The sequence below is a fragment of the Chlorocebus sabaeus genome, chromosome 9, assembly GCF_047675955.1.
Source record: "Chlorocebus sabaeus isolate Y175 chromosome 9, mChlSab1.0.hap1, whole genome shotgun sequence".
Lineage (NCBI taxonomy): Eukaryota > Metazoa > Chordata > Mammalia > Primates > Cercopithecidae > Chlorocebus > Chlorocebus sabaeus.
In genome coordinates, this window is record NC_132912.1 from 112,855,605 (window position 1) to 112,869,791 (window position 14,187).

General features: G+C 36.4%; 1 protein-coding gene across 12 annotated transcripts in view; it reads left to right on the forward strand.

The window, feature by feature from the left end:
* ADD3 (adducin 3) overlaps nt 1-13,884 on the forward strand; it is a 126,567-nt gene extending 112,683 nt beyond the window's left edge. For 9 of the 12 annotated variants that reach the window (XM_038009551.2, XM_007964062.3, XM_038009553.2 and 6 more), the window contains 7 exons: nt 675-857; nt 2,807-3,064; nt 4,944-5,063; nt 5,534-5,620; nt 9,068-9,191; nt 10,941-11,036; nt 11,653-13,884. In XM_038009551.2, the coding sequence (XP_037865479.2) occupies nt 675-857; nt 2,807-3,064; nt 4,944-5,063; nt 5,534-5,620; nt 9,068-9,191; nt 10,941-11,036; nt 11,653-11,945 (1,161 nt within the window). In that variant the 3' untranslated portion in view covers nt 11,946-13,884. The remainder of the gene's footprint in view (nt 1-674; nt 858-2,806; nt 3,065-4,943; nt 5,064-5,533; nt 5,621-9,067; nt 9,192-10,940; nt 11,037-11,652) is intronic. The other 3 variants (XM_007964067.3, XM_038009554.2, XM_007964066.3) reach the window with 1 other exon arrangement.
* Nucleotides 13,885-14,187: the final 303 nt, after the last annotated feature.

Consider the following 14,187-nt stretch of genomic DNA (forward strand, 5'->3'; position numbering starts at 1 on the left):
TTGTACTCCAGCCTGGGCAACAAGAGCGAGTCTCCGTCTCAATAAATAAACAAATAAATAAATAAAGCAGATTCTCATGAAGCAAATGGTAATAATCTTAATTTATTGGAAGGGCCACAAGAAACGGGGAGAAAAAAACAACAACAAAACCTTTTTTTAGCAACATTAACTTGTCCTAACAATCAACTTCTTTTTTGCTTTGATGGCCCCTCCTCCTCTTGTCAAATGGGGCTATGAAAAACTTAATTAAATTAAGATAATGAGCCGATGGCTTCTGCCTAAATATCTTTAAATTCAAAGTACGGTGTTTTTGTATTCCCTTAAAATTATAACTTTTAGCAAAAGTATTAACTGGATAACCCTGGGGAAATTTCAAGAAAAGAAATTTAAAATTTGGCAACAGATTTCAGTTGCTTAAAATATATTACGAGGTTTGGCTCTAAATGTGTTTTCCATCAGGGAGGATCAGAGTCTTGGAAAGTTTCTTTTTCAGATAGGTGGAAAAGATACTTCAGCTGTCTGCTGGCACAAAAGTGTCATCTTGTCTTTGTTGTTAGTAGCCTGAGCAAATATTATACATATTTGTCAAATTGAAATTGTGCCTTTTTAAAAGTAAAATACTCATTACAGTCTTTATAGTTTTGTATCTCTGTATATTTTACCATTGATTACAGGTGCGGGCCCTAGCAGGGGCAGGTGGAGTGGACAATCTCCACATACTGGACTTTCAGAAGTATAAAGCTTTCACTTACACTATAGCAGCGTCTGGTGGAGGAGGTGTGAATATGGTTTCCCATCAAAAATGGAAGGTTGGCGAAATTGAGTTTGAAGGGCTTATGAGGACTCTGGACAACTTGGTACGTTGCACAGTTGAAATAAAACTTGGATTTAATGTCTTCAGATTCAAGAGCAGATGCTTCCATTTTTGTAGAACATGCTCCATACTCCTCCAGAAGCTGAGTTTGGCCCTAGGAAAGCATTTCAGTGTGATTTAACCACACCTTTGAGAATTAAACAGAACTTACAAATGTCCTTTTTTTTTTCTTTTTTTTTTTCTTTTTTTTTTTTTTTTTTTTTTTGAGACGGGAGTCTCGCTCTGCCGCCCAGGCTGGAGTGCAGTGGCCGGATCTCAGCTCACTGCAAGCTCCGCCTCCCGGGTTCACGCCATTCTCCTGCCTCAGCCTCCCGGGTAGCTGGGACTACAGGCGCCCGCCACCTTGCCCGGCTAGTTTTTTGTATTTTTTAGTAGAGACAGGGTTTCACCGGGTTAGCCAGGATGGTCTCGATCTCCTGACTTTGTGATCCGCCCGTCTCGCCCTCCCAAAGTGCTGGGATTACAGGCTTGAGCCACCGCGCCCGGCCTGGTTTTTTTTTTTTTTTTTTTTTTTTTTTCAAGATTACAATATATTGTTATTAACCATAGTCACCATAGTATATAACTCTTGAACTTTTTCCTCCTGTCTAACTGACATTTTGTATCCTTTGATCAACATCTCCCCACCCCCACTTCCTAGGAACCACTATTCTACTCTACTTTTATGAGTTCAACTTTTGTTGTTGTTGTTGTTGTTGTTGTTGTTGTTGGAGGCAGGATCTTGCTTGGAGTGCCGTGACACATTCAGGGCTCACTTGCAGCCTTAACCTGCTGGGCTCAAACCATTCTTCCACCTCAGCCTCCTGTGTAGCTGGGACCATTGGTGTGTGCTACCATGCCTGGCTAATATTTTTTTAACTTTTTAAGATTCTGTATATAAGTGAGATCATGGGGGTATTTGTCTCTCTATGCCTGGTTTATTTCATTTAATATATTGTCCTCGAGGTTCATCCATGTTGTCACATTTGACAGAATTTCTTTTTTAAAGCTGAATAGTATTTCATTGTGTTATATGTACTACATTGATACCCCATCCATCAGTGGACACTTAGGATGATTCCATATCTTGGCTATTGTGAATAATGCTGTACCTAACATGAGAGTGCAGATACCTCTTTGACATACTGCTTACATTTCCTTTGGATATATATCTGGTAGTGAGACTGCTGGGTCATATGGTAGTTTTATTTTTAATTGTATGAGGAACCTCCGTACTGTTTTCCCCAATGGCTGTACTAATTTATATTGCTACCAACAGTGTGCAAAGGGTCCCTTTCTTCCTACATTCTAATGCTTGTTGTCTTTCATCTTTTTTATAATAGCGATTCTAACAGATAGGACATGATATCTCATGCTTTAATTTGCATTTTCTTGATTAGTGATGTTTTAATATACTTGTTGACCATTTGTATGTCTTCTTTTGAGAAATGTTTATTCAGATCCTTTGCCTACTTTTTAATTGGGTTCTTTTCTTGCTATTTTTTGAGTTCCCTATATATTTTGGATAGTAACCCCTTAAAAGATTTATGGTTTGGCAAATGTTATCTTAGATTTTACTGTCTTTCGTGAAGGCTCAGAAGGCTGACTGCCTTCAGACCTAGGAACAAAGACTTAAATGAGCACTGAGATTTGCTTCCCAAAAACAGTTTTATAGGTAGAAAAGCACTTCTGGTCAGCAACTTAAAACTGTTCCTGGGAACAGTTGTGCGAGTGGAAATTGCAATATCAGCTGTAATCAGCTTTAACTAGGTCTTGAAATTTGCGTATTTTCAACTCTAGTGTTACGTGAGAGTTATGTGGTGTTTGGAAGGATGCTTTTTTCTTTGTTTTTCAGCAGAGGACTCTTTTAAATCATTTGTATAAGGAATTAGGATCCAAATGCTGTTGTTGATACACGTTTGATGCTTTAAATGTGGTTTTTCCCTCCCTTAGGGGTATAGAACAGGCTATGCTTACAGGCATCCTCTCATTCGAGAGAAGCCTAGGCACAAGAGTGATGTGGAAATCCCAGCAACTGTGACTGCCTTTTCCTTTGAAGACGATACGGTGCCACTCTCTCCTCTCAAATACATGGCACAGAGGCAACAGCGTGAAAAAACAAGATGGCTGAACTCACCAAATACTTACATGAAAGTGAATGTGCCTGAGGAGTCTCGGAACGGAGAAACCAGTCCCCGAACCAAAATCACGGTATGCCAGTATTTTACGTAGTTTGCCTTTACTAAATATTTTGCCTAGTTACTCAATAATTGAATGTTCTATATTGAAAATATTTGGAAAATAAAATAATATTAAAAATATTACTGTCACTTATCTGGCTTTAACTTTGTGCAAGGCACTCTTCTAAGTGCCATACACAGATCATATCATTTAATTCTCCTAATATGAATGATGCTGTTTTTCTGTCTGTTTTATAGATGAGAAAACCAATTAATCATGTTTTAATGGTAAACTCGGGATTTGCATGAGACAGTCTGACTCTTGAGCCCAGTTCTTGCCCACTACATGATACTGCTTTGTAGTTTCTGTTAAACTACACCAGTAGTTTAATTCACCAGTGAATTAAAACTATAAAAGTTATCAATACCTAATTGTACCAAAGCTGCATGAATCACTGCACATATAGCTAACCTTAGGCAAGATCTTGTAGGGTAGAGAAATGGGTTATTTTATCTTTTTCAGAAGTTTGCATTAGATTTGGTTTGGTTTGGTTTTGGAGTGCATACCACCAAACATTCTCTAGGTCAAGCTTGTCCAATCCATGGCCCAGGATGGCTTTGGATGCAGCTTAACGCAAATTTGTAAACTTTATTAAAACATTATGAGAATTTTTTGTGATTTTTTTTTAAGCTAATCAGCTGTCATTAGTGTTAGTGTATTTTATATGTGACCCAAGACAGTTCTTCTTCCAGCGTGGCCCAGGGAAGTCAAAAGATTGGACACCAGAGCTCTAGATATTCAGAATTAGTTCATCTTCTATAAACTAATGGCATTCAATATGAAAATACCTAGGCATCATAATGTCTTTTCTGTAGTCTATAAGATTTCTTGCCTCCCAGTAAAAGAACATAAACTCATTGGTTTCTCAGAATTCATTTTGTTGACAGAGATTGATGGTTAGCCATCATTAAGCTTGATCGAGATTTGCTTTCTTTTTTTTTTTTTTTTTTTTTTTTTGAGACGGAGTCTTGCTCTGTCGCCTAGGCTGGAGTGCAGTGGCCGGATCTCAGCTCACTGCAAGTTCCGCCTCCTGGGTTTATGCCATTCTCCTGCCTCAGCCTCCCGAGTAGCTGGGACTACAGGCGCCCACCACCTCGCCCGGCTAGTTTTTTTTTTTGTATTTTTTGGTAGAGACGGGGTTTCACCGTGTTAGCCAGGATGGTCTCGATCTCCTGACCTCGTGATCTGCCCGTCTCGGTCTCCCAAAGTGCTGGGATTACAGGCTTGAACCACCGCACCTGGCCGAGATTTGCTTTCTTTAAGGATTATAATATGGGGTAAATGAAAAGAATTATGTAAGCTCCTTCCAACCCTATGGTTCTATTTTGCTATTATATACCAGATTATCCCCATTATAAAATGCTGATTAGGGCTTGGCCTTTTCTGTCAGCCAAAAATAAAAAGTGAAGTCTGATAAACTAAATCTTAAGATATTTCTTAAGGTTTTTTTTTGTTTTTTTTTGTTTTTTTGTTTTGACTTCTTGGCCATATTCATCCAACTTCTGTCTTCAATGCAGAAGACAGAACACTGAATGTGAGTGAATGTGAGATCATGCTCTCTGTGCTTGAAGTAGTTTCAGCATCGTGTTTTCACTTGACAGGAGAAAGTTTAATTAGCAGTATAATTGAATATTTGTGTGAATCGTAATGGCATTTTTTTTTAAGTGAATGCTGATTTTTAGCCTTTTGTAACTAGTATAAGATGAAACTAATTCACCACTAAGATATTTCTGAGTGAAATTATTTAAACATTGGCAATGCCCCTCTTGAGACTATAAGCAGTTATCTGGCAATCTACTAATATTTTCTTAACACAAAGCTTCATTTTAGAAAATTTTTGATTCTTTAGTGGATGAAAGCGGAAGACTCATCTAAAGTTAGTGGTGGAACACCTATCAAAATTGAAGATCCAAATCAGTTTGTTCCTTTAAACACAAACCCGAATGAGGTACTAGAAAAGAGAAATAAGGTAAGACATGGTCTTCTATAGCCAGGGGAGACATTTTAATTGTTTTATGTTTAAATCACAAGTGATTGAATCTGGTTAATGTCAAACTTAGAAGTTTGAATACAGAACTATTTGTAATTTAATTCAGTATAATTTTAGCTTATATTGAATGCCTCCAGCGCTGTGCTAGTAATTGGTGAACAGGCTACATGGGGAAGATGTATTAAACATATTTCTGCCTTAGAGAACCCTGCTATTAGGGGAAAATGTCATTCTCTAACAACCTAAGACGAAAGGAAATCACTTACCAGGAAGAGTAGAGGAGACTAATACGAGCTGTTAGGATGGTAAAAGAGGTCTTCATGAAGGTGGGAATGGAAGAGACTCTCACTCTGGAAATGTCAAGTAGTAAGCTTTTATGAAAAGATAAAACAAAGGTCATCTGCCTAGTTGCCCTCAAGAAATTTGTATTGAATTGTTTTTCAATTCAGATTCGGGAACAAAATCGATATGACTTGAAAACAGCAGGACCACAATCTCAGTTGCTTGCTGGAATTGTTGTGGATAAGCCACCTCCTGTAAGTTTATGAAGCAATATGATCTTTGTTTTTGATCTACCACATTAATTTCATTGATTTTTAAGCATGAATATTTATTTTTACTAAGGTTAATATAAGCACAAAAAGTCAACCCACAAGATTTAAAATGCCACCCGTAATTCCCAGTTTCCAGATACAGCGACTTTCTGTTCTTTTCATTGCTTCTAATGTTTACTTTGATGTTTCTAGTAAGTTAGTTGAGATGAGGTCTCACTCTGTTGCCCAGGATAGTCGTGAACACCTGGCTTCAGGTGATCCTCCACCCTTGACCTCCTGGAGTATCGGGATTACAGGTATAAACCACTGCTCCTGGTCCTACTTTGATGTTTCTAAAGAGCATCTTCTGCTTTTTCTTGATCTATCAGTTTTAGACCTGGACTATTTTTCACCAAATCTGTGTTATCCATTGTAAGAAATACCATTGTTATACATGTCACTAAAAGAGAAAAAACATGGCCAGTTATAATTGTAGGAAGCCATAAGATGATTCCCAATTTCACAGATGGAAAAAGTTCATCTTAGAATTAATGAAATATTTTTGAAAGATGGGGATTTATCCTGTTTATACAATGCTTCCCTTTTTCCCTCTCCCCATTCTCCCAGTAAGGACACATCAGTTTTTTTTCGTGTGTGTGTGTGTGTTAGATCAGCTTTCATTATTTATATTACTACATGTTTGCTACTGAGCCAGGTAGTATTTCCTTTCTTACATAAGTTACCCCTCCCTACCCTCACCTTGCCTTTTTGTCATTGGCTTATCATTTGGGGTACGTTGGCTTAGTTCTTCCCAAACTTTTTAACAGAATTATAAAGTCCAAACTGGGTGTGGTGGCTCACGCCTGTAATCCCAGCACTTTGGGAGGCCGAGGCGGGCAGATCACGAGGTCAAGAGATCAAGACCATCCTAGCCAACATGGTGAAACCCTGTCTTTACTGAAAATAAAAAAATTAGCTGAACGTGGTGGCATGCACCTGTAGTCTCAGAAACTCAGGAGGCTGAGGCAGGAGAATTGCTCGAACCCGCGAGGCGGAAGTTGCAGTGAGCCAAGATTGCGCCACTGTACTCCAGCCTGGTGACAGAGCGAGACTCCGTCTCAAAAAAAATTAAAAATAACATAAAATCCGTCCTAGTATTATTTTCCATGTGGTAAAAGGCAACAGGTAATCTCTGTGTTCCAGCCCCCCTTCATTCTGATCCAAATGTAAATTGGTTGCTCTCAGGTCAGCTGCACAGGTTCATCTGGAAGATTCCTGTGCTGCTGATCTACATTATATTTCGTTTCCTGTACCTTGTGTCTTCTGCTTTCTTGATTTCCTCCTTTACCATAGAACACACCCTCAGCTTTCTGAGGAAAGGATACATAGGCGGTAACAGTCTGAAATGCCTTTATTCTACCTTCAAATGTGCATATAATGGATATAGAATAGTTTAGAAATAATCTTCCCTTGAAACATGAAAAGCATCATTCTGTCCCTTATTTTATTGTTGAAGTAGGAAGGCATTGGAATTCCTGAACTTTTGTTTAGGTGTTTTTGTTTTGTTTTGTTTTGTTTTGTTTTTGCTTTTAGACCTTTTCTGCATACCTGCGGTTCTGAAATTTTACGATTGTGTGCTTCATAGATCTCTTTTTAGTCTTTTTTCTAAGTAATTAGTAACCCTTTTCAGTCTACAGAGTCATGTCCTTCAGTTCTGGATGTTTTTATTAAGTGTTTCTTTAAGAGTGTTTTCTTCCCATTTCTTTTTCTGCTAGTATATTATGTTAGTTGAATGTTGGGCCTCTTTGAGCTTCTGATTTTTTTCTTTTCACTCCTAGTTGCTGTACCTTTATCTTTGTATCCTACTTTCTGGGAGACCTTCCTGATGTTTTCTAACCGTTTTAATTTTTTATTTTGATGTTAACTTTTTTATTTATTTTATCTTATTTATTTTTATTTATTTATTTTTTGAGATGGAGTTTCGCACTGTCGCCCAGGCTGGAGCGCAGTGGTGCAGTCTTGGCTCACTGCAAGCTCCGCCTCCTGGGTTCATGCCACTCTCCTGCCTCAGCCTCCTGAGTAGCTGGGACTACAGGTGCCTGTCACCACACCCGGCTAATGTTTTTTTTATTTTCAGTAGAGACAGGGTTTCACTGTGTTAGCCAGGATGGTTTTGATATCCTGACCTAGTGATCCACTCACCTCGGCCTCCCAAAGTGCTGAGATTACAGGCATGAGCCACCTCACCCAGCCAACTTTTTTTATTTTTAGGAGTTCGTATTCCGTGAATGTTCCTTTTTAACATCATCCTAATCTTTACACTTTCTCTTATTGCTCTAAGGGTATCAATTTTTAAATTTTCTTTATTTGCCTTTCTTGTCTTTATCTATTCTGAGTTGGATATGTCTGTTTATATGGAAAAATGAGACATTAAAGCCTATCAGAAGCTCTGGATATATACAGAGCTCGGGGATTGGTGAGCTTCATTGTAGGGTGATTGGATGTGGACCAGGTTGTTTCTCTGGGGAATCCCCAAACATTATTCTCTGTAATTCTTTTATCTGGGACTATTTCGTTTATCTGGAAAAGAACTCCAGTCTCCTGCCAGTTTCCAACCATCATTCTAGGAGCCTGCAACTGTATTTTGTGTCCCCTAGTTAGTTTTTCTTTCTTAAGCCTCTGATCTTCTGCAGAGATGAGAGAGAGGGAAATGTTTTGCTCTGTGGGATAGGGAAGGGAACCTGGGAATCTGTTTCTTATTCAGACTTTTAACTTGTTTCTCTCTTTTCACTTTTTCCTTACCACCACCTTCTATGGTACCTATTGCCTCTAGTTTCTGGGCCTTACCAGACCTCTTCAGGTCAAATAAGCTTGCTTCTCATTTGCATCCTTTTTTTTTTTTTTTTTTCTTTTTTCTATTCCTTTACTATCATTTTAGTGGGGTTTTGGGAGGGATGAAAAATAAATATATGGGTTCCATATGCCAAGTGCAACTGAAATTCTCATTATTTCCTTTCCTGGAGAAAACAGTTACAAGCTTATTTTCGTAACAAATTTAAAGAACTACTTTTGGTACAGTTTCATTTCTGTAAGCCTTTTTTACAAAGGTCTTTGAAATGGAGCAATTCTTTTTTTTTTCAAGTTTTTTTTTTATGTGAAGCTTATTAAAACTTGGCACAATGGTTTTTAAAAATTATTATAAAATTTACTTATACAGGCTTATTGAGGAAGTATCACTGGCAATTTTAGTCAATTGGATCAGTAGTTTAAGAGCATTAATCTTACAAGAACATTTTAAACAAAGCATGTTACCTTGCATTTCTTAGGATTGTTGTGAAATAAGGCTTCACAAACATCATATGTGAATTTGTGTGTATATAGATGGATGGATGGCTAGATATATAAATAAAACTCTTGGTAATGAGTCTATTTTTATTTTTTCTCTGTAAGACTATGCAGTTTGAAGATGATGATCATGGCCCCCCGGCTCCTCCTAACCCATTTAGTCATCTTACAGAAGGAGAACTTGAAGAGTATAAGAAGACAATCGAACGTAAACAACAAGGCTTAGAAGGTTAGTTAATCTTTATATTCAGTGTGGCTGGGCGCCGTGGCTCGCGCCTGTAATCCCAGCACTTTGGGAGACCAAGGCAGGCAGATTGCTTGAGGTCAGGAGTTTGAGACCAGCCTGGCCAACATGGTGAAACTCCATCTCTATTAAAAAATACAAAAAATTAGCCGGGCATAGTAGCGCATGCCTGTAGTCCTAGCTACTCAGGAGGCTGAGGCAGGAGAATCACTTGAACCTGGAAGGCAGAGGTTGCAGTGAGCTGAGATCGCACCACTGCATTCCAGCCTAGGCGGCAGAGAGAGACGCCGTCTCAAAAAAAAAGAAAAAGAAAACAATCTGAATGCTACTATTTTATAACAAAATCTTCTAGAAAGTGAGATTCCCAGATAAGTAAAGAATTACTAGCCAAAGTAGATGTAGATAAATTAATGGATTTATACATTTCATAAGTATGTGGCTTTTTAACTCTCTTAATTTTAAATAATTATAGAGTGATAAGTATGTAGTTTTGATGCTTTGTAAAATCTCTATTTCTGGTTATCTCGAGGTGCTAACATTGTCACTTCAAAATTTAAAACTAACTGCTAAAATTTTCATGTGACTTTCCTTAAGCACACGGACACTCCAGTAGGTTGTTTTCTAGCTTCGGAACCCTTAGTAAGTAGATTGTTAGGTTTATATTTAAGACTTGTTAATGAAAACATCTTAAAATTTGACTACTAGCTCCCTTTTTCTCTGGAATAAGAGATTATTCCTAGTAGGAGGTCTCTATCTTGAGTCTTTGGATAAACTTCAGGCAGTCCATGAGCCACCTGAAAAATATATGCTTAATTGTTTAAGATACACTTTTAGGGAGGGGAGGGTTCAGGGTCAGGAACAAGAAGCCTGTCACCCAAAAAGAGGGTCAAGAGCCTCTGCTTTAGAGCATCCACAGCACACAGTTGAAATTTTTATGCAAAGCAAAACAAGCCAATAGTTAATGAATTTTTGTCCATGTTAGATATCATGTAGGAAGAACTAATGACATCTTGATCATCCGAGGAACAGTTTTTTGTGCCTTTGTCACAAAAGGGAGTCATCCTGACTCATTAATGTAATTACACTAAATTTTCTAAGTGGTATTATTGAATTTGTTTATTCTAACATAAAGTTGGGAACTTTCTCTGTTTTTCATATTTTGTAAAATGTCCCTCTTTAATCTCTTGTTTTTTGAAAGCCTAAAGATGCCAGGTAACAAATGTTGCACTCTAGAACCATCACCTTTTTTATATAACTTTCTAAGTAGTTTCTTCCACATTTATTATGACTTATGAATTAGCTCAGTAACATTGCTCTGACAAGAATCACAAATTAAATACTGTTCAAAAATTCCATGAAGCATTCTGCCTCATTAATGTAGCATCATTGGTGAGACTTTATAATTCTTTTCATCTGGCTGCACAGTATGCTTTGGTTTTCTAATGCTAGCAAAAGCTACATGCAACATACCATTTGCCTGGGCTGCCAGTAGCTGTGCATCTTTTCTAACTTGTATATAAAATAACTATTAGCAGCCAGAAATGTTAACACATTAACCTCCTCTTAATATATAATTATGGATATATGGGATAACTGTTAGCATGCTCAGCTCACTGCTGAAGAATTTATCATCTCTGTGTATGCAGGCATTTGATATATGCACTAACCTCCCTAAAATCATATGCTGCTTTGTTTTTGTTTTGCATGGCTTTTAACTAAACTCTTATCCAACAGATGCTGAGCAGGAATTACTCTCAGATGATGCTTCATCTGTTTCACAAATTCAGTCTCAAACTCAGTCACCGCAAAATGTCCCTGAAAAATTAGAAGGTACTCAATGTAATTTCCCTCATAGCATTCACTGAGTTAGTCTTGAGTCTGTGCCTCTGTGTTTTGTTTTCATGTGAGGATGTTGAACACCTCATCACAGTAAGTTTTCCGTATTTTACTTAAATCTCCCAATAATTGCATATTTTATATCATTAAAAATGGGGCACTACTTTTGTTCAACATTTATATTGATTTACCTTAATCTGAATTTTGGCAACTCATAGTTCTTAAGAATTTGTGGAATTAAAATAAACATCTGCCAATCAACAGCATGAAATATTTTTCAGTATTGATTGCCAAATGATCCCAAAACTAAAGAAAAATATGTTGTCTTCCTCATTTATGCTGATTTGATTTACAATGAAACTGTCATTTCATCTAACTGGGATTATCTAGCTTTTGCTCTTTGCTTTAACAACTTTGTTCGTTTCCCCTTTATATCATTAAAGAAAATTAGCTTCTTGCTAATAAATTACAGTTTATTAAAATAATGATCTGTCTTCATTGGAATTAAAGTAATGCCTTATTACATTGCTAAAACATTTCAGTTTTGTAAAGTAAAGTAAAAATATTAAGTATGTAAAATAACCCCCCAAAAAACCCTCCCCTTTTGTAGAAAACCATGAGCTGTTTTCCAAGAGCTTCATCTCCATGGAAGTGCCTGTTATGGTAGTAAATGGCAAGGATGATATGCATGATGTTGAAGATGAGCTTGCTAAGCGAGTAAGTAGGTTAACCACAAGTACAACCATAGAAAACGTCGAGATTACTATTAAGTCTCCAGAGAAAATAGAAGAAGTCCTGTCACCTGAAGGCTCCCCTTCAAAATCGCCGACCAAGAAAAAGAAGAAATTCCGCACTCCTTCTTTTCTGAAAAAGAACAAAAAAAAGGAGAAAGTTGAGGCCTGAATAAAGTCTTTTTATAATTACTATTATAACAATGTGACATTGCACATTTAAATACCACATTTAAGTTGATCATTAATATGCAATGGTAGATCAGATTGGGGGATGTAGCAAACTGGACTTTAAGAACTGGAAAGAGGTTTTACAAAATAAAAACTTTCAGATTCATCTCTCATTTTATATGTCCAAAAATGGCTTTGAATTTTAAGCAATTACTAGTTTTAATTAGCTCTGCCCTCATGAAGTATTATTATAATTCACCGTAAACAGATATCTGTCTGAATTACTTCAGGCCTTCTCTATAATATCTGTTAGAAAGAAATTGCCAGTGAGCAAGTGAGAATTTTTATTTCTCAATACTTGCTTCACTTGGTTAATCAGATTATAATTTTTTATCATGATTATTGACTGTATTTTTGGAGTCCCATTGTTTCAATGGGCATTAACAGAATGCTTTAAAAGCTTCTAAGACAAGAATCTATAGCATTAGTATACACTGGCACATAATTTTTTAAAAAGTTTTAAGAAAAGATTCATTTGGAATTTTATTCACAGTATAAAATTTCCTCACCTGAAGTAACTTTGTTTGCCAAAAAAGTTGTTTTAATAAACTATAATTTTTGAAAACTTCCTTTTTTATTAGTTTAGAAAGCCCCTTATTTTTCAACAAAGGGGATTTTGTACACATAACATGGGTTATTTAGTTGATTCTGGCAAAAAATTTTGTATGTTGATGTTTGTATACCATTCAGTATAAAAGTGTCCTAAGCATATTAGCCAGTCTTTTCACAGTAGAGCATACTTAAGGCTGCTTGGTACTGAGTATACTTAAATATAACTCAAGAATCCAGGGACCTGGTGTCAAAACAGGATTAGAGCATATAAAGGTACATCTAGATTCATATTTGAATCTTATACTGTATTTTTCTCTTAGTATTGCTAATGAGTAAAGAAAAGTCTCATAAGGTAGCCAAATGAAAAAGAATGAAGGGGAAAGTGAAAAATTAAGGGAACAAAAGATGGGATGTGAAAAGAAGAATTCTAGTTTGATAGTGACTCATATTCACGATAGGATACAAAGTGTGATTTGTTGGAAACATGTCCCAAATTTCTAAAATTCTGCTTCTCTGCCAAAAGCAATGTCTTTCTTGGTTGATATTTGAGTTTTAAAAGGATCAAATCTTTCTAACCGTGTGTATTTTTAGAGGGCAGCACTAGAAGAAATCAGCAGGTCTAATCCCACAAATAAGAAAAGTACCACTTCTTGATTTTTACAGATTTAAAAAAATCTTTTCAGTTAACTTTCTTTTTAATGTAAATACAAATTGAAACCTAGGCTTAATATAGGCTTTTCCCCTTTCACCCAAGTGATGTCAGTTCGATGCAAAATCAATGATCCAGAATGATCAGTGGGTAAAAATAATTCAAAGTGTTTCTTGAGGGTGAGTTGGCATGCAAAAAATTACATTGATTACAGTGTGTTTTGGAGCTGGCTCTGTTTGACTGCGTGCATATGATAATGCGGAGTTGAGCCAGAGCCTGGAAATGTCATTCTAGATCTCAATAACTACTGGAATCAGTGTTTTAATCTCTTGGTGGAAACTTTCAGTTGCTTAACTCTCTATTGGAAGATTTTTTAAATGTTCTACATCATTTATGTTGTATTACAATGTATGTAGAGACAGTAACCTGTGAACTATGCTTTTCCATAACTTTTTGAAAATATATATATCTAAATGAATGCAATGTGCATAAGTATTTTTTAAACACAACAGTGAACTATTGCACCTTTTGCTAATGCCTCTATTTACTTGCTTTGGCATAAAGAATGAGCCAATGAACCTCTGTGTCCTGTGGAAAAATGTATAAATGTTATCTGATATTGCTCTTAGATGTAATGCTAATTAATGTTAAATCACAAATAAACAGTATTTTAAATATACAGACTTGTATCATGAGGTTTCCATTCACAGGTTAAGTTATTGATGCTTCTGAATAAAGAATATCGTGGTAAATATATTTTCAAATTAGTTGAAAATTATATATATACAAAACCTGTCTTGTTTCAGCATATGTTGGAGGAGATATTCCCTAAAAGACCTATTTTTGGTCTTGATAATAGGGTATGGTGGCCTGTATTAATGTAGAATAGATGTTGCAAGATATGTACCTCTGTCTTTGATTTTTAATGTATTTGTTGTACAAATAACGATGTAACAGAAAAACAGCAGAAAGAGTAAAAAAT